At 46.6% G+C, this 18,488-nt stretch overlaps 1 protein-coding gene and 1 long non-coding RNA gene across 7 annotated transcripts in view; one reads left to right on the top strand and one right to left on the bottom strand.

Annotated features, from left to right (window-relative positions):
• The window catches only part of LOC141569253 (uncharacterized), a 295,225-nt gene that overhangs the window by 162,429 nt on the left and 114,308 nt on the right, over positions 1-18,488 (bottom strand). The window contains exon 4 of one of the 5 annotated variants that reach the window (XR_012492761.1): positions 7,736-9,039. The exons of the other annotated variants lie outside the window; for them this stretch is intronic. This is a non-coding gene — a long non-coding RNA (uncharacterized LOC141569253). Of the gene's footprint in view, positions 1-7,735; positions 9,040-18,488 lie in introns of those variants that run through there. 5 annotated transcript variants of the gene reach the window in all.
• CCDC60 (coiled-coil domain containing 60) overlaps positions 1-18,488 on the top strand; it is a 126,729-nt gene that overhangs the window by 70,402 nt on the left and 37,839 nt on the right. For both annotated transcript variants that reach the window (XM_074321731.1, XM_019753964.2), the window contains exon 3: positions 16,876-17,046. In XM_074321731.1, the coding sequence (XP_074177832.1) occupies positions 16,876-17,046 (171 nt within the window). The remainder of the gene's footprint in view (positions 1-16,875; positions 17,047-18,488) is intronic.

Here is an 18,488-nt window from a genome sequence, read left to right as displayed (position 1 = left end):
TTTACCCTCCCAAGGTTGCCCATGAAACAGAGAACAAAGTCAGCAAGAATGCTCACAGAAGCACTTTTCTGCTCTGCTAAAAAACGCAGGACGGCCAAATCAAACAGCCTGAGAAGTGTCAGGAATGATGCTTCAGCACGTCCCCTCGGGTTGCATCGGAGGCAGACAGAATTTGGGGGGTAGGAAATTCTGAATGTCTTTACGTTGCTCTGTCAGGCCCCTGGGTCCCATTTAAAGAAAATGCATGACCTGGCCCTTCAGCACATCTGACTGTGGGTTTGGCTTTAGGAATCGCCCTGGGTCAGATCAGCTCCAAACGAGAGCTTCCTGGCAGAACATGGGTGCAAAGTGAAAGAAACCAATTAGAACACTGTTTTGTAGGACAGTCTTTAAATCAGACGAGTTTACTAGGGAATCTATTCAATAAAGCCAGAGCCAAACCACTAGTTAAAGCGGAGATCTGAATCTCCATATCTGCCTTGAGCGCAGTGCCAAATTGCACATTAGTGGCAAAGCAACCCTGAGATCTTGTGAACTGTTCCTGAAGGTCTATGTTACCCAGGCACAGGACTGGGGTGGGGGTGAGGTGGGGGGAGGCAGTATATGCCCAGGGCAGGGCTGCCCCTTTGCACAATTCCAGGGGCTATTATTCACAATGCATGCTCCAGGGTGAATGGTAATGCAATTTGCAGAATATAATGTTAGTAATGCCTCAGCCCTTTAATGGTAGTTCCACAAATATAAAAATAAGAGCTTAAAGAGCTGGGGGCAGGGCAGGTAGGAGAGAGAGAGAAAATCATAGGCCAAATTATTGGTAAATGCCTATGGTGGTTTGCAAACTAGATACAGCATTAAAAAGTGTGTGTCCGGGCCTATTTACCTTTTACCTACAAGACCCCTCTAGTTCTTTGAGTTTGCACCTATCAGAAATGTTTGGTGTAGAAAAGGGAGTAGGAAATTACCAGGTAAAAAGCATATAGGGAGTCGGGAGAAGTATCCTAGGCAGAGAAAACAATCTACAGTCGATCACAGTCAGGACAGGACCTGGAAGGTTGGATGACGATAGAGGCCTTTCCCCAAGTTCCTGCTCTGTCAGGTATGGGGCTAGGAATCGATATAAGATCATCCGAAATGCGAGAGGAAGATGAGAGATGACTGCTGAATCCCAGGGAGCAGACAGTTAAGGGTACAGCTTTCAGATGCTGGGTGAGTGGGAGGGAGCTGGCCCGTGGTCCTGGGCAGAGCTTTCACATCTAGGATCTCTCTGAATGTACATGACAAGGACCAGCAGGGTCAGACAACCACCCCACGGCCAGGAGGCCATCAGAAGCTTCTTCTCATGATGTCAGGCAAGCTCCGAGCTGGGAATTCAGAAAGGATGCCTTTGACCTCCCCACCCCCATCTGCCCCACATCTCAGACGGGTCTGATTTCCCCTGTGCTGACGCTTAGTGAAAATGCCACTGCAAACTCCTAAGGAAATCTGGGTCTCCTGTACGTACTCCCCGCCATCAATCAAGCAGAAGAGCGTGGGTCAAAAGACCATCGGCTAGTGGTCTCGTGCCTTATTCCACCGTCTGTTGTCGGTCTTGAAATGATAAGCCAGGAGTGCTCTGGAAATAGCTGGTGCACTCTAGCAAAAGCCTCTCTGCCTGCTAATGCATTTTTTATGTCCACACTGGCAGGTCCATGAAGAATAATCCTCCCATTCCTTCCATTTAGCCATTAAGCACAATAGGTAATGGTGGGTACTGCAGGGTGTGTGTGGGGGGGGTGAGGGGGGGTGCATTCTGGATTCAGACAGACCAGAGTGCAAATCTGAGCCTTGCCGCCATCTTATTGTGTGACTTTTGGCAAGTGGCTTCAATGGGGGGAGCCTCAGTTTCCCCGTCTTTGAAATTGTAGTACCTGCCTTGTAGGTCTGTTGCAGGGCTTCAATAAACTAGTGTGTGGGGCACCAGGGCCCTGCCTGACAGACAGAAAGTGCTCTGTAAGTCGTGGCTATCGTTAGGAGGATTTTCCAAGCCTGCGTCTTCCCCAGGCCTTTGCTCTCAAGGATATGTAACTTCTTCTACACCCCCCTGAGCCATAATTTGCTACTCAATCAGATGGGGTAAGTAGACAAGAGCAGTAGGGAGGCGAGGACAGAAGAGGCACATCGGACTGCTTCGCGAGGCAGACCTGCCAATATTCCCTCCCCAGCGAGGTTCAGAACTCTTAATAACAGTTGCCTAGAAACCAGCGCCATGGTGGGCTTCTGCTGCCTTCCAGAAATCACCCTAATTGGGATGCATATAGAACTATTTGTTGACACTTGGCAGGTTTTTATTCGTTTTCTTCCAGAAGAGATGCAGTGCTCTCCTACAAATGCTGACTCACATTAATTAAAGAGTAGCCCTGGGCCCAGGCACTTTTAACCACATAGAAGCCAGTGGAGATGGCAGCCTCGGTCAGTATCCTCTGACAAAATGGCCATTTTAGGTCACCGTCATGATGTTTGCATTTCAGGATGTTTGCAAGGTCTGAGGTGACTTCTGGGGGCAGGACACTGTGTGAACAAGGGTGTGTGTGTGTGTGTGTGTGTGTGTGAACAGTGAGGTCATATAAAGCTTACAAAGTCCAGGAGACTGTACCATCAATCAAAGCACAACATGTGGGCACTGTGTAACTTGATATTAAATGCTGGATCTGTGTTCCCTTTGGCAGGGGGCAGGGGGCAGGGGTCTAAACATCACTTGTAATCGTTTGGCATAAGGTAGGTCAGAGACCGAATTTCAAGCTAAAGAAATAACTTTCCCGAGAGGCACGCGGGGAGCCTGCTTCATCTGATCACTTCTTCCAGAGCACATTATATATTCAGGTTCCCCGGTAAAAATATACATCTATAGATTTCAAAGGCATCCATTTATCTCTACCCCATTTGGATGACTCAGCTTCTGCGCAGAAAACATCTGCTCCATCCAAAGAGAATGTGAATGCACCACATCAAAAGTTGGGTGGCATCACTGGTAGGTGCCCCCAACTAGGCAGGCATTTCATTAGGACTTGAAATGCAAGACTTTCAAATGGTTTCGATATTCACACAATAAATGTTTTTTGAGGACTCTTTATGTGCTAGTTCTGGGGACACAGAAAAGATCCAGAAATCGTCCCTGCCCTGAAGGGGCTCAGTCTGAGGGTGCTGGGGGGAGGAGGGTAGACCAGTCAACCAGCAGTTCACATAGCATGGACGAGGGGTGCTGAAGCCAGCCTGAGAAAGGCAGAAGTAACTTCCGGTGGGGGGCGGGGTTCAGCAAGTTCTAAAGGATGAAGAGAAGTTAGCCAGGGGAAGGGGAAAAGAACTTCCAAGCAAGGGAACAGCAGGCACTGAGATGAGGAAGAACATGGGTGATGTAACAGAATCTTTGGTATTGCTAGTGCATCACATGGCAAGAAAGAGGCTAAGGAGATGGGACGAATCCAGCTCGTGCAGAGAGAGCCCTGTGGGCTGGACTGGGAAGCCTAGAAGTGATGTGCGCAGTAGCAGAAAGGTTCAAAGGGGTAAAGGGGTCCTAGGCGGGGAGGCCAGTGAGGAGGGAGTGGCAGTTACCCAGGGGAGAGACGATGGCAGCCTGACTTTAGACATTGGCAGCCAGGATGGAAAACTGGCCCCACAGAGAAGTAGGGTCCTGGGACAAAGCAGGGCGAAGCCAGCAGGGACAGAGGGGGACTTAAAACAGAATGTGCACTTTTCACAGGATGTGTATCTTCACATGTAAGAAGCTGACTCGGGCGCCCCATGAAGGATCAGAGGGGCCGAGCTACGGCGCGAAAAACGTTTTGGTCATTCCATTGCCTACATTTTTGAACTCCAAACCCCGAGCTAAGCATGTTATGCTTTTCAACAACTTGAGCTGTGCCCAAGGTGGCAGAGGGTTTATAAGCGAGACCACTGGACTGGAAATCCAGAGAAGCCATTATAGTCTTGGGTCTGCCTCTGACTTGCCATGTGACACCTCTCCCCTCTGGGCCTGTTTCCTCATTTGCAAAACGAGGGCTCAGGGCTTTCCCCAAGGTCTTCTCACCTCCAAAATGTTCAGTCTAGCTTCTGACTCAGGTCAGAACAATGATTCCCAATGCCACACTACGGGCACCAGGAATGGAGGGCTCTGGGCCCAAAATGCCAATTAGAGTGCAAATTCTTTGAAGGCAAAAGCCAAATCTTTTCAATTTTTATCTCTCACCTCAGCCTCGCATAGCACCTTGTTACCATGTCAATGTCCAGTAGAGATGTCAGGAAAGAAGAAATTAAAGGAGTTGCATTCAAAATGAGGCAGGATACATGGAAGTAGGATTGGCAAGCAGTGAAGAGATTTACATGAAACCCTTACTGACGGTAAATTTGTGAATCATGAGAAATATTGCCTGAAGATGTGGCCTCTAATTTTAGAGATAGCGAAGAATAGAATTGACCTTCAACAGGAGATCAAATAATCAACATAATCCTTCTTCTTGGGTTTTCTTTTTCTTCACTAAATCAACTCCACATTTTTTTAAATTGGTAATCCAAAATAATATTAGGTCCCCGCTATATGCCCCCAAACAGGAAGGGGACAGAAGTCATGAGTATAATATGGTGTCTGCCTTCAAGGAATTTAATTTCTAGAGATTAGTTTAAAACTGTAAAGCTGCTTCGCAGAGAGATAATGTGTTTTCATGTTAATCTCACTCACTACCTACTCATCTGCGTGTGTACCCAGCATTGATGAGAGGCTTTCCTTTTCCGATTGCGGCCCTTTTCAATTTGTAAGACTTGATTAGGTGTAAGGACCAATCCTTTCTCTTTATGAAGCAGTTTTGAATATCCAATTTAGAACTGCATTCTGTGTTGGCATGACATTTTTTTTTTAAATGCTTTCATGTCTATTTCCTCATTGTTCACCTTTCACAACAAGTCTGATAAGACAATATTATTTCAAAGAACCGACGATCAGGAAGACGTGCTCAGGCCTGGGTTCCAGTCCAGTCCACGCTCCACCCCACCTGGGTAACCCTGCACAAGTCACGGAACTTCTCTGTGTTTCAGTTCCCTCACTGAGAAATGGGGCTCGTAACACCACCACTAATAGTTGCCGGGGAGGATTATTTTCAGAAGCCAAAGAGATCAGTAGCCAAAAAGCTTGTCTCACAGTTACTGCCACATAGTAATTATTCACATTCTAGTTGTGATGGCAGAGGTGGTGGTGGGATGGTTATTCCGAGTTAATGGAACAGAGTGGTTAATAATTCTACCTAAGTCACACAGTCAGTTGTTGGTCGAGTTAGAATTATAACCCGGCTTTCTAACTGACAGTAATGTCCGTCCACTTTCGCCTAAACCCATATACTGTTGTCAGCAGTGTTGCCCTATCCACCAGCCTGTGATGTGGGTTCTTTCGATTCTTCTTTCTATACTTTCCTCCTCCTCTTTTTCCTCGTTCTCCATTTTCTTGAGTGAAAATCTGAGCTAGAGATTAATAAAGGAAGAACCCAGAAAAGAAAACCACTTAAAATAATTAGAAGGTTTCTGCACGTCATTTCTTTTTCAGCAGAGCAGAGGTTAATTCCCTGGCCCTTCAGCCTAATAAATTGCATTACTTCCATGGTAACCAAGCATTTATCCTACCACCGCCATGTATGGTAGATTCATAGGCCTTTCTGAATTATTGAGCAATGCAATTTACCAAATCCCCAAATAACCGCGGTCCAATTAGACTCTTTTTGCCGCCACCCACAGGGAAGAGAACCTCCCAAGCTCATCACGTGAACCAAGCACCACTTCCCAGAAGCCTGTGGGGCTTAGAGCCAAACCACCATCCTGACTGTGTGCAAAGCAAGAGAGATGTAACAGCAGTCACGGCTCTGATGGTGGTGGTGGCGGCAATGGTGACAACAATGATGGCTGTGACCATTTATTGCACACCTACCTCCAATGTGCCGGGTACCACGCTAAGCGCTTCTCATATATGAATTCCACAATATCCTAGGATGGGCATTCATTGATCCCAATTTTACAGATGAGAACAATGCATCTCAAAGAGGTGAAAAGGACTCACTCAAAGTCACAGACATGGAATGACAAGGAAACTATGACCAGTTAAAACGAGAACAGACCTTTTCCAAAACCAGTGTATTTTCTTCATGCAACCCTTTGGAATCAGGGCTACCTAGGTTTAGTTTTTGATTTTATTTTATTATTATTATTTTTTAAGGAGGGCGCAGCTCACAGTGGCCCATGTGGGGATCGAACCGGCAACTTTGGTGTTAACAGCACCGCGCTCTAACCCACTGAGCTAACCCCCTCTACCCCCCACAGGGCTACCTGGGTTTAAATTCCAGCTCCACCAGTTATTAACCCTACGGTCACAGACTAACTTCTCTGAGCCTTAGTTTCCTCATCCGCAAAATGATGATAACAATATCTACTTCACAGGAATGAGGGGCAGACTCAAGGCAATCATGCATAGAGAATGCCTCGCTCAGTGTCTTGGTGGAGACATCACCTTGCACACACCACCACCCACTGCCCCAGGCAGCATGGCTTCTCTCCAACACCTCTGCTCTCCCAGCTCTCACTCCTTTCCGGCTCAGATCCTCCTGCTACCTATTTCCCAGCTGCCCCGGGGCACCCTCAGTGGAGACTCTCCCAGACCTACTTCTCTGGGCAGAGTTTCATGCTTCGAAGTTTCCTTGCCTCTTTCTCATTATCCAAACCAACCTCTCCCATTATCTTTCCCTAGTTGATGGCCAATGATTTAGCCAAAGATGACGGCATTTTTAAATGTGATAATCATGAGAGAGGAGTCAAGGAAAAAAGAGGTTGAGAGTCAGAGACAGATAGAGTGACAGAGAGACTGCCAGCTGGGACTGCCTTCTGCTGTAGAGTAAACAGAGCCCTAAAATTATGACTTAAATAAATAAAGGCTTACCTCCCTGTCGTGCACGGAGGCCTGCTCGCCGTGCCATTTTTCAGGCAGGGCGGCCTGCGGGGTCTCTGCTCCCGCTCCCCACACAAGAACGCAGGATATGGTGAGGCCAAAAAGGAACACCCACGGAGCCATAGGTAGGGGAGTCATACCTCTATGGTCTCACTGGAGGCTGGGCCCACCGGACGCGCGACCTGCCGTCAGCCTTTCCGCCAACCGACTGACGACTCTCCTCCACTCTGTTCCTCTCCTCTCTTCCGCTCTCTTTGGCTCTCCTCTTCCGGTCTCCTTGGCTCTGCTCGGCTCTTCCTCGGCAATCCTCGGAAGTCCTCGGCTCTCCTCCGTAGCCGCAGCAGTTATACCAGCGGCCAATCGGCTAACCGGCCACAGCCAACAGCCAATCAGCCACAGCCGAGCCAGCACCTTTCCACGTGAGGCCGAGAGCCTGTAAACTACTCTCTGGGGCTCTGTCCCCACACTCCCTCACATAAAAGTTTACCTTCTGGAGGAAGTACTGGTATGGTGGCTTCATCCAGGGTCCAGGTACCTTCTATCTTGTAATTCACTACCTTAGTATTTGCTTCCATCTGCAAGGTTTCCTCATACTCACACAACAGCTGCTGACACTCCAACCATTATAGCTAAGTTCCAGGCAGCAGGGAGGAAGGAGAAAAAAAGGCCAAAGGGAACATACCATCCAGCTGTATTAACTCCCCTTAAAGTCTTCCCAGAAGCCCCTCCCACTGACTTCTACTTGTACTTCATTGGCCTGTCCTACCTGCCAGAGAAGCTGGAAAATGTAGTTTTGTTTGTTGTTGGACTTTTTCTGTTGATTTTTGTTTGTTTGTTTGTTTGTTTGTCTGTCTGGTGATGCCCCAGATAATGTGGTCTGTTACTAAGAAAGCTAGGGACATGGATATGTGGTAGGCAACTGGTACTTTCCACCATTCAGAGGAAGGGAGAGAGGTAGGAAAGGAAGACCAGCAAATGCGGATCGCCTGCTCTCTGCCAGGCACTGTCTCCAAGGAGTCCACCGCCCAGTAGAAAAGCAGACAAGCAAACAGGCGATCGCCATGTGTGTGATGAGCATAACGGGAAACACATGGGCAGAGGGAACTCTAGGGACACAGACAAGGCACTTAACCTAGCCTGGAATTCGGGGCCTGGGGGCAAGAATGGGATTGAATGTTCAACAGTTGACAGTTTTCCCCAAGCTTCGAAGGAGAAATAGAAATCAGTCAAGTGAAGAAGCAGAAGAGGGTACTACAGGAAGAAGCAAAATCACGTGCAATCTTGAGGGGTAGAGAGATGCAAACAGACGGCCGGGTAAGCGGTTAGGGATAAACCCAGATCTTAGAGGACCTTATGCGACGGGAAGCAGTCTGGACTTCATCCTGAGAACAGTGGGGAACCATTGAAGGGTTTGGAGCACTCTGATGGGAACGGTGAGTTTTGAATTTTAGAAAGAGTCCTGTGGCAGCCAGGTGGACAATGGACTGGGAAGGAGAAAGACCAGGTAGGAAGCTACTTCGCATAACAGAAGTAACAGTGATGGTTTCTGGCTAGGGTGGTGGCAGCGGGAAGACAGTCAGGTGATATTTAGGAAGTAGAGTTGACATCACTCATGATGGATTAATGGATATGAAAGGTGTAAAGGGGACTAAAGTAATCGCTCCAGTGTACAGGTGAAACAAATTGTTTTGCCGCCCTAGAGTGACTCCTGAACAGCACACATCCTTGGCCGAAAAACTCTCCAGGTTATGCCTTCTTCCAACTCAAACAGCATCTGCTAGGTGTGTGTTCACCCAGACCTCAGAAATGCCACCTGAATTTTGCAAAGGAGCCACAAAGAATACAACCGGAGCAGCTCAAGTGACTTCTCCATCGAGAGTCAAGTTTTCTGAGCCTTTATCACGGTCCCTGTAGCATCTTTCTTCCATCTGATTTATGATCAAAAGGAATCCACGCATGAATCCTTGTTTCTTTGGGCTGAGTCATTCAGAAAGGAGAGAAATCCACCTGGAACTTTTGGTCTGAGACGTGAAATCCTGACTTGGCAAAGATCCCACTGGTGGGGATTACAATTAGCAAATGACCTAGGGATGGTAACAGAATTCACCCGTGAGTTAGTAAGAATGTGGTTGCAATAAGCACGGAGAATATGTTTGCAATCAATTTGCTGTACACACAATATGCTACCAGAGCAATCTTTTGTGTATGCAGTTGACCTTTATCTCTGGCAATCTTGTCCTATAAAGAAGAGTGAAATCCTCCATTGCAAATCATTAGCACTCAGGAAATTATTTTAATTTGCATGCTGACAAAGATATTAACTTGTGTGTGGTGGGGGGACGATACAACACATCCTTTTGTCTGAAAGGCAGTTCAAAATCGGTGTTGTGACTACAGTTGACTGAAGTTCAATTACTGTAATAAATGTATTCCAAATTTCATCTCAATTGCATTTGCATTTTAATGAATGATTCTCACCTTCTTGTCAATTTGGCAGCCAGGCTAGATTTATTAAGTTATTGTATAAACAGGGCATTCTAATGTGGGAATTTAAATACAAACTATTTGCTCGGTGTGCGTTTGAATTGGGGCTGCGTTATTAATTTGCCTGTTGTATGAGTTGTCTGAAAATTCAAGAATTTAAAGCTAGTGGTTCAGACCCCTTTGTTCCATCCTGGTTGCCTTCTCCTCCTCTGAAATCAATATGTCTGGGAGGGCTGACACAGCAAGGTGTGAGCCAGCCAGATGAAATAAGCTCTCCAAGCCTCCAGACTCCACAAACTGGGGAGAAACTGAATTATTTGCTATTATTTGAAAAACAGTAAAATTTGTTAAGTGAAAATTTCCCACATAGGTAATTCCCTCCTGTAAGCGCAGGACATCCCTGAAATAAGATTGCTAGGAGTGTTTGTTCATCTAAATGTCATTTTTGCCTTTCCTGTTGAAGCACTCCTAGCTTTATAGCCCCATATTTCTTGCAGGCAGAGACAGAAAATGTGAGTGAAAACCACCTGGATACAGAGCCATAATATGATTAAAAGTTGTTTGGGTGTTTTTTGTTTTTTGTTTTTGTTTTTTTTTTTAGTTCATCTGGGCTGTTGGTTTTTAACAAAGTTATTTGTGGTGGTTAACCCCATACCCCTCATAAAAGAAAGGTTGAACTTGAGTTGCCTTCGCCACCTCCCAATTCTTCCTAACTCCGCAGTTTACCTGCACCTGTGAAGAGAGCTAGCCAGTGTCTGTTTTAGGTGACAGGCAGTCCTAGTTTCCTGGAGGGCTCCAAGGACAGACGTTGATTCAGGTAATGGGAGACTTATTGTACGCAGAGCGCCCTCAAGGCTGAGACTATCTACTTACTACAGATGAGTTTAAAGAACTTTCGGAGATAAACTGATGGCTGGTGTGTGTTCAGTTTTATTTCAGACTTATAGCAAGAGAATCGGGTTTATAACAAAACCAGTTCAAAGATTTCTTTCTGGAGAGAGCTTCGGTTTTGGTTTTTAAAAAGGGGAGGAGGTGGCTAGACCGGAGGAACTCAAATTTCAATGACTATGTGAATCACCTGGGAGTCCAGTTAAAATGTAGATTCTCATTCAAGAGGTCGGAGTGGGCCCCAGATTCTGCCTCTCTAACAAGCTCTCAGGTGACACAGATGTCGCTGGCCCAGGGGCTACACTTTGAGGAGTAAGGAGCTAGGTAGCATGACTCGAGCTTTATTATGAGTCTGATGTGCCAGCTGTGTGGGAAAGTCTAACGCCCCAGAAAGGACTCTTAATCTCATTAGAGGATATCAGAAAATCGCTCAAATATTTTATCAGACATGCTAGATACTTCTCAGAGGGGCTGTTAATTACCTTACGATCCAAGTTCTGTTCCAGACAGTCTTTTCTCAGGTCTGAGGCAATGTCTTTCTCAATACCACATTTTATCACACCTAAGAGGCACTTTTTTTTTTTTTTTTTTCTTTTCACATTTTAACATCTCTGAATTGGAGATGCAATGAACAATCAGGCCTAATTTAATTGGCATGGGTTCTTCCCTCTTTGTGGTTCGTAAAATAATAGTGTATCTTACAATGGATGATGTATTGATCAGCTATTTTCACCATAGTGCTGTGTAACAAGCTGCCCCATAACTCAGTAACTTTTAGTATTTCTTCCTTGTTTGTGAGTCTGTAGGTAAACTGGGGTTTGGCTGACCTAGATTGAGATTAGCTGCAGTCAAGTCTGTTCCATACTTTTCTCATTCTGGTTCAGTGAAACAGTGGTTTTCTTTTAAATAAACCTAAATGAGCAGGCTTATTTCAAGCTTCTATTCAAGTCATACCTGCTAACAACCCATTGACCAAAGAAGTCACACTGGTGAAGCCCAAGGGGATTACATATTACCTCTGAATGTAGGGGACAGGGGAGGAAGTGAGTATTTGCCGAATTGGGACCTAATCTGCTCCAGGTGGTATATGGACTGGGTAAAACATGGTCTACAGAGGACAAAGTAAGCCACCCGTTTCTCTTGTGCAGACCTAGACATCGACTCTGCACAACAGCCCAGAGATCCATAAACTCTAAGCTTTAAAGCTTCCTACTGAATGTGCTTGTGCTTGTGGGCGGAGAGACAGAAATTCTGCAATCAGCCCTACCAGCTTCCAATCCCTGCTTTACCACTTTCCAGCTCTATGACCTTCATCATTTACTTAACCGTATCCCTCTGTCTTCTCATCTGTAAATCAGACCAACCTCTCAGGACTGTTAAGTGAATTGACGATAAGACTAGTAGCTCCCAATCACAGAGGCCTACGTTCGAGGCACCACACGGAGCTCTTTACGTCCTTTAATCCATTTCATTTAATGCTCCCAACAGCACTTTGAGGCAAGAACTAACATCTGCAGATGAAGAGACTGTGGTTCAGAGAGGTTTCAGGCCTGCCTAAGGGAGTGCAGAGTAGAGAACCCACCAAAGGCTGTCCCCTTCAAGTGCTGCACATACTAGCCCTGGGGTCTGAAAGTGCTTGGAAGGGAAACCTGGCTGCTCTGTTTCCTTCCATCCCTGTCCCTTAGGTCTTTCTCAGCCAAGCCCTGCTGTGAGCATTCCTTTCACCAGAGTGAGTGTTCTGCATTCATCAGCTCACACAGACTCATGTACAGAGAACATATGTCCCTTAAAAATAAAACCCCACCCCCATGCATTGGTTAAGAGGAAGTTGTGCTGGGTAGAGGAAACTTTCCATTTTATAATCTCCCTCTTCCTCCGCTTGCCTGCCGCAGTTAATTATTTTCCTCCCCATCGTTCCTCTTGCGATGTTAGCCAGGGGAGTTTTACATCATGGAAAGCAGTGAACAGGGGGCCCCCAGTGAGTGGATGTAAAGGCAAAAACCGCTCTTCCCTGCAAATAGCTCCTTCACACAAATAGCCTGGTGATCAGCAATAATGATGAAGAAAATGGAGGGAACATACAGGGAATTAAGTGGGAATTTGCTAAAATATTCAGCATTTTTAAATGGGCCTCCGTGATACCAGGGGAGCACTTCACAGCTCGCTGAACGAACATCCCGCAGACTGAAGTTCCTGGAATAGACTGGTGCATCTGATATGAGCGCCCAGACCCTCCCCCGACTCTGTGCATCTCTCACCAGGTCTTTCCAGAAGCTCCAACAACAGGGAGTCTGGCTGCCTTGGTTGAAGAGGGGCTGCCATTCCATGGAAGACTTGCTTGCGAGAGCCCTCAGACTGGTCAACCCCGACTCCCCTATCCCGTTCTGAGAGTTAATTGCTAAGACAGGCATTTGTCACTCTATTTGCATCTAGGGGTTTGTTACGGACTTGGCTTTGTGCAGTGTCCTCGTGTACAGCTCCTTGAAAGAAAGTTCTTCCTAGTGCAGCACCAGGAATAGCTAGGCATCATCTGAACAGCTTTTTAAAAATCATATGGTCATTAGGAATCACGTGAGGGATTGAGTTTCCCTCTTTGCATTGGCCATTAGGAGGCTCACTAGATCAAGTGGCCTAGGTTTTCATACTTGTCTTACCTGACTTTGTTTTCTGGTTTTTCCTGCCTTTCTCACTTTCTTTTTTCTGTCTCTAATACTTTTTGGAATAAGGTCATAAAGCAGTCAAATAAATCTATTACCAACCTCTTAATTACTACCAAAAAATAGATAACTAAGATGCAGAGGTAAAGACTGAATTCTTGGAGGATGCATTCACCTTTGTAATGCCAGTGCCTTGAGCAGACCTTGACACCTAGTAAGTGCCTAACACTGAATCTGACACATGACAGGTGTCCAGCCCAGGGCCTGGATCATAATATTCAAGCCCCTTTGATTTACTGTGGCATCAGCCTGTCGCTTATTATAAAATTAATAAGAATGCTGTTAACTGCCACGGTCAAAGAAAACAGAGTTAGACTGTTCCACAAGTGCAGGTAGGCCTTAGCTATGTATCACACTGGATTAGTTTGCTAGGGCTGCCACAGCAAAGCACGACAATCCAGCTGGCTTCAACAACAGAAATTTACTTATTGCCTCACACTTCTGGACGCTACAAGTCCAAGATCAAGGCGTCGGGAAGACGGGCTCCTTCTCAGGGCTGTGAGAGAGAATCCATTCCATGCCTCTCTCCTAGCACGTGGTTTGCTGACACTCTTTGTGTTCCTCAACCTGGGAGAGCATCACCCCATTACTACCTCTGGCTTCACATGGTGTTTTTGTGTGTGTGTGCGTGTCTGTGTCCCAATTTCTCCCTTTTTATAAGGACACCTGTTACATTGAATTAGAAGTCACCCCTATTCCATATGACCTCATCCTAACTAATTATGTCTGAGTGACCCTGTTTCCCAATAAGGTCACAGTCTGAAGTACTGGGGATTAAGACTTCAACCTACGAATTTTGGGGGGTCACAATTCAATCCATAGCACATATATTTCAGGATCTAGTTGGTTACAGGTTTTGCAGGGAAAGACGGAGACTTTTGTCCAGTTATAGACTGAAATCAGAGCCCAACGCTCACTGAGCCAACTGGGTCGGCCCAATGGCCCTGCAGCTGCCCCCACTGTCATGTACCATCACCACACATGACAAGTATTCTCGGCGCCTCCCCCACACTTCTGAAGATCGTTGTCTGTCCCACGACCTGGCAGGTCTCACTGACAGCCCAGCCTTTCACTCCATGAGAGAATCTAAATAACAGCAAAGAAGCCCTCACAGCTAAAGGGGAGCCCCCTGACACCTGCCAATCAATAACAAGCCACCCAATTTACCCAAGGACCTCCACAGTCAATGAAAGCGATTTCCAGGACAAGCCGGTGAGATTTTCCTGTGGAAGGCCGACCAGCCCCACCGAGAAACATCCTGACGCTCTACAAACCAGCCCAGTGTACAGCTGGACTCAGGGAATCCACTACCTGGGTTCAGACCGCAGCTCTTCTCCTTTCCAGCTTTGTGACCTGCCCTTTCTGGACCTCAGTTTCCTCATCTGTAAATGTAAATGATAATCACGGCACCTACAACGTAGAGTTACTACGAGAATCAATAAGTTAATTCATGCTCCCACAAGTGAGGGGATTGGGAGAGCGGGGCACAGAAATACTGGCAGGCAGGGTCAAATTCTGCCACAGATGTGAAATTGCATCATTGCCTAGTTCAGTAAAAAAGCCTCTTAAGTGGATGAGTTGCTGCATCTCAAGAGCACACTGGAGGCACTTGACAAGTGTCATTGAAGTCCGATGGCAGAGAGGGACCCCTATAGCTCTGTTCCCAACGTCCTGCACATGAGGATACTAGACTGAGTCAGTCAGTAGAGATGAGCTTCGTAATGGAAATGGTAAAAGCTTCTGCCTCCTAGAGTAGCACCCTGGAGTAACGCTGTGGGAGGCAGGTGCCCAGGGCAGCCACACCACCTGGTACTTCCTAGGTTTTCCAGTCTGGGACATGGCAGTGTCCTTCCTTCCTTCCTTCCTTCCTTCCTTCCTTCCTTCCTTCCTTCCTTCCTTCCTTCCTTCCTTCCTTCCTTCCTTTTCCCTTCTTCCCTTCCCTTGTGTTTTAGAGTAGAACCTTTCTGTCAAACAAAAGCCTTAAATAGAACCCCAATATCTAAAGCAGGTAACTACAACATTTTAGTAGCACAAAATGTACTATGTGATATCACATAACATTTTATTCAATGAAAACTAAACTTTCCTTCATTTAACATTGTACTTGCCCAGGGCCCTTGCTCCTGCTCTTCCCCTGGACGTGGAACACTCTTCCCCCAGACCCCTGCGTGATTCACTCCCTCCCTTCCTCGCATCTCCCCCCAGATGCCACCTTCAGAGCTGGCCATCGATTTAAAGGAACTAACACTCCCCACTGCTGGCAGCCGCCCTCCCCACGGCCCGGTTTTATGTTCCTCCACAGCATATAGCCCGTCGTCTCCAGTTTACTTCTTTGTTTTGTGTCTGTCTCCACCCCTGTGGAATACAAGTTTTGCAAGGGCAGCACTTTTGTGGCTGTTTGGTTGGTTGCTGTATCTCAACACCTAGAACAGTGCCTGGCACATAACAAGTAGTCAATTAATTGCTGGTGAATATTTGATAACAATACCACGATTCAAGGCAAACACACATCGGAAATTGGGTGGGAATTAATGCAATAAAAAAGAGTCTGGCTCCTTTTTTGACATGTGACTGTTGACAGCTTTCCAGCCCCCCACCCCCCTCCAGTCCTCCCCAACATCCGGACAAGCTGATAAGAAAGCCCAGGTGCTCCTCTGCGTGCTGGCGGGGAGCTCGAACCGCGCTGCAACTAGGGAACCCTCGCCCCGCTCTGCTCCCCATGCACCGTCAAACCCTAAGCTAGTCACCCCTCAAGCTGATTTCAGCCCGTGCTGCCCAGAAAGCCTCAGGATGTGAGTGATAAGTCACTTCATACCCTTTCGGGGCCCGTGTGGTGTCAGTCTCGACCTCTGGACCAAATTTGGAGTCAAGGGTCTCTGTGCAGTAACACAGCAATGAAAACCCGCAGCTGTCCCATCAGCCCCAGCTCCCAGGTGAGCTCTGCATTTCCTTTGTTTATGCTACATCAAGAAAATCCTCATTTGTGAAATTAGGGAGGGGGGGAGTAGTAATGGTTTTCTTTCTACTGTGTTTCCCAGGAAATAAGACCTAGCCGGACAATCAGCGCCTTTTGGAGCAAAAATTAATAATAAGATCCGGTCTTGTTTTACTATAAGACTGGGTCTTTATAATATAATATAAAATAATATAATATAATATCGGGTCTTATATTAATTTTTGCTCCAAAAGACGCATTAAAGCTGATTGTCCGGCTAGGTCTTATTTTCGGGGAAACACAGTATGAGGTTATCTCGCAACATCAGGACACTCTCTAATGATGAGTGGATTTGGAAGCCTGAAAGACAGACAGAGCATTCGGGTGAATCTAAGAGAAAGCAGCCTTGGCCGGGAGCCCAGGCCACATAGCACCCGCTCTGTCGATTACCATGGATGAGCCCCTCTTCGGGGCCCGGCACCTCGCTGACCCCTTCCCCTGCATGAAGGAATCTGATCCTGTGGGGTGCAAAGTGCTACGCTCATTTCCCAGCACCTAGCAGAGTGCCTGGCACATAGTAGGCACTCAGTAAGTACTTGTTCAGTGATGGAGTGATGTAGGAATAGAAACCTGGAGAGGTGAAATAATTTGTTCAAGGTCTTTGGTAAAAGCTGGGTCCAGAATTCAAGCTCAGGTCTATCTGATTCTGGAATTCTAAAGGTGGGAAGGCTTCTGCTCTGCAGGCATGAGAGTTGCCCTTCAGCAATTAAGCAATTAGCAGTCCCAAGACAATAAGACAGTGTCTTAATGGTTCTCTCTCTCTCTCTCTCTCTCTCTCTCTCTCTCTCTCTCTCCCGTCCCTCCCTTCCTCCTTCCCTCCTTCCATCTCTCTCTAGTTTTTTGATAAAGTCCGTGAAGATAGGCCGCGGATATTTCACCATACTGAGGGAGGAGAGTGTATTGAAAAAGAGACAACAGCAAGTTCAGAAACTGAAGGAGGAAGAAAGACATAAATTCCAACCTGCCAGAAAGATCTCAGAAATCCATTACGGGGATATTCTTTTGGCGTAAGTAGGTGTGGCTCCAGTGGTCTTAGGAAGAACCACGGAGAAGGAACGCTGCCTGGTTGGGCTGAGGGATGGCAGTTCTCTCAGGGAGGGAGCCTCGTCTCAGGGGTCAAACAACGACTTGCCGTCTGGTCCAGCCTACCTTGCCTACCTTGCCAGCCTCACCTTCTGGGAGACAGTGGAATATCTTCTACCACATATGTCTGTCCTCATATCTGATGCCAAGAACTACACAGGACATCCCGCTGGTCCCCAAATATGCCTCTTTCCCTTTCCCTCTCCCTCCCAGGCTCATCCCTATCTCTCAGCCTTTCCCCGTGCTGTTCCTTGGACCTTCAATACTCTTCCCTACATCCTCTTCCAATTAAAGTTCTACTTATCATTAAAAGCCCAGCTTAAATGCCGCCCTCTCCTGGATTTCAGCCCAACCACCTCAAGAACCCATTTGGACTCTGGGTTCCCATAACATGTTTTATGCTCATTCGCTTTAATCCACATCAACATTCCAGACCTTCACCCAAAGCAGGGAGACAAAAAGTGTTTGTTGGTTTATTGACTAAAGTGGCCCCGCCCCCTTTTTTTAAATTTTTTATAAAAGTCTTTCCTCTCATTGGGAAAGGGTCATCATCAAGTCGATCCATTACGAAACATCCATGCATATAACAGTAGCAATTATAATAATAATAACTCAATAATTATGAGCGTCTACTATGTGCTTTATGCACATCTTTTTGTCCAAATTTCAAAACATTCCCATGAGATAGGTCATATTACTAACCCCATTTTAGAGATTAGGAATGAGACTTAGAGAAGACTCCGGTCATAAGTTAGAAAGCATCATCCCTGAGTCCCACACGGCATGACACCGAATTCCATGGACTGCGCCCTGCAGCCTGGACAAAAATCCTGAGATCCTTAGCTCGTGCAGACTAGATGAGGCACAAATCAGGGATAGAAACGAGGTGCGGAGGGAGGTAGAGGGGAAATACACGGTAGAAATGGCGGCCACTGCAGCCACTGTCCAATTAGAGCAGCGGTCTCAGCCCTGGCTACACGTTAGAATCCCCTGGGTAGTTTTTAAACTCCCAGCACTCAGAATGCACTGCAGACCAATTACACCAGACTCTATGGGGGTGTTACCGAGCCGCAGTACTTACTAAAGCCCCCCTAGATGATTCCATGGTGAAGGCAGTGTTGGCAGCCATTGTACTAGGGCTGTCTTCAGGGACCCAAATTGCCAAGTTGCTGGCTAAAGAGGAAATGGAACCCACAGCAGATACCCCGTCGACTGCACCATTTCCCAAACTCTGTTCTTCACAACGTCACCTTCAAGAAATAGGAATAGGAGTACGTGTTTGTAAAAACAAAATTCTACTGATCCTATCAGTAGAATTACAGAATATGGGACCTTTCTGTGTCTGGCTTCTTTCACTTACCATAAT

This window comes from Rhinolophus sinicus, linkage group LG16 (genome assembly GCF_036562045.2).
Source record: "Rhinolophus sinicus isolate RSC01 linkage group LG16, ASM3656204v1, whole genome shotgun sequence".
NCBI lineage: Eukaryota > Metazoa > Chordata > Mammalia > Chiroptera > Rhinolophidae > Rhinolophus > Rhinolophus sinicus.
This window is presented reverse-complemented; position numbering and strand designations above follow the sequence as displayed.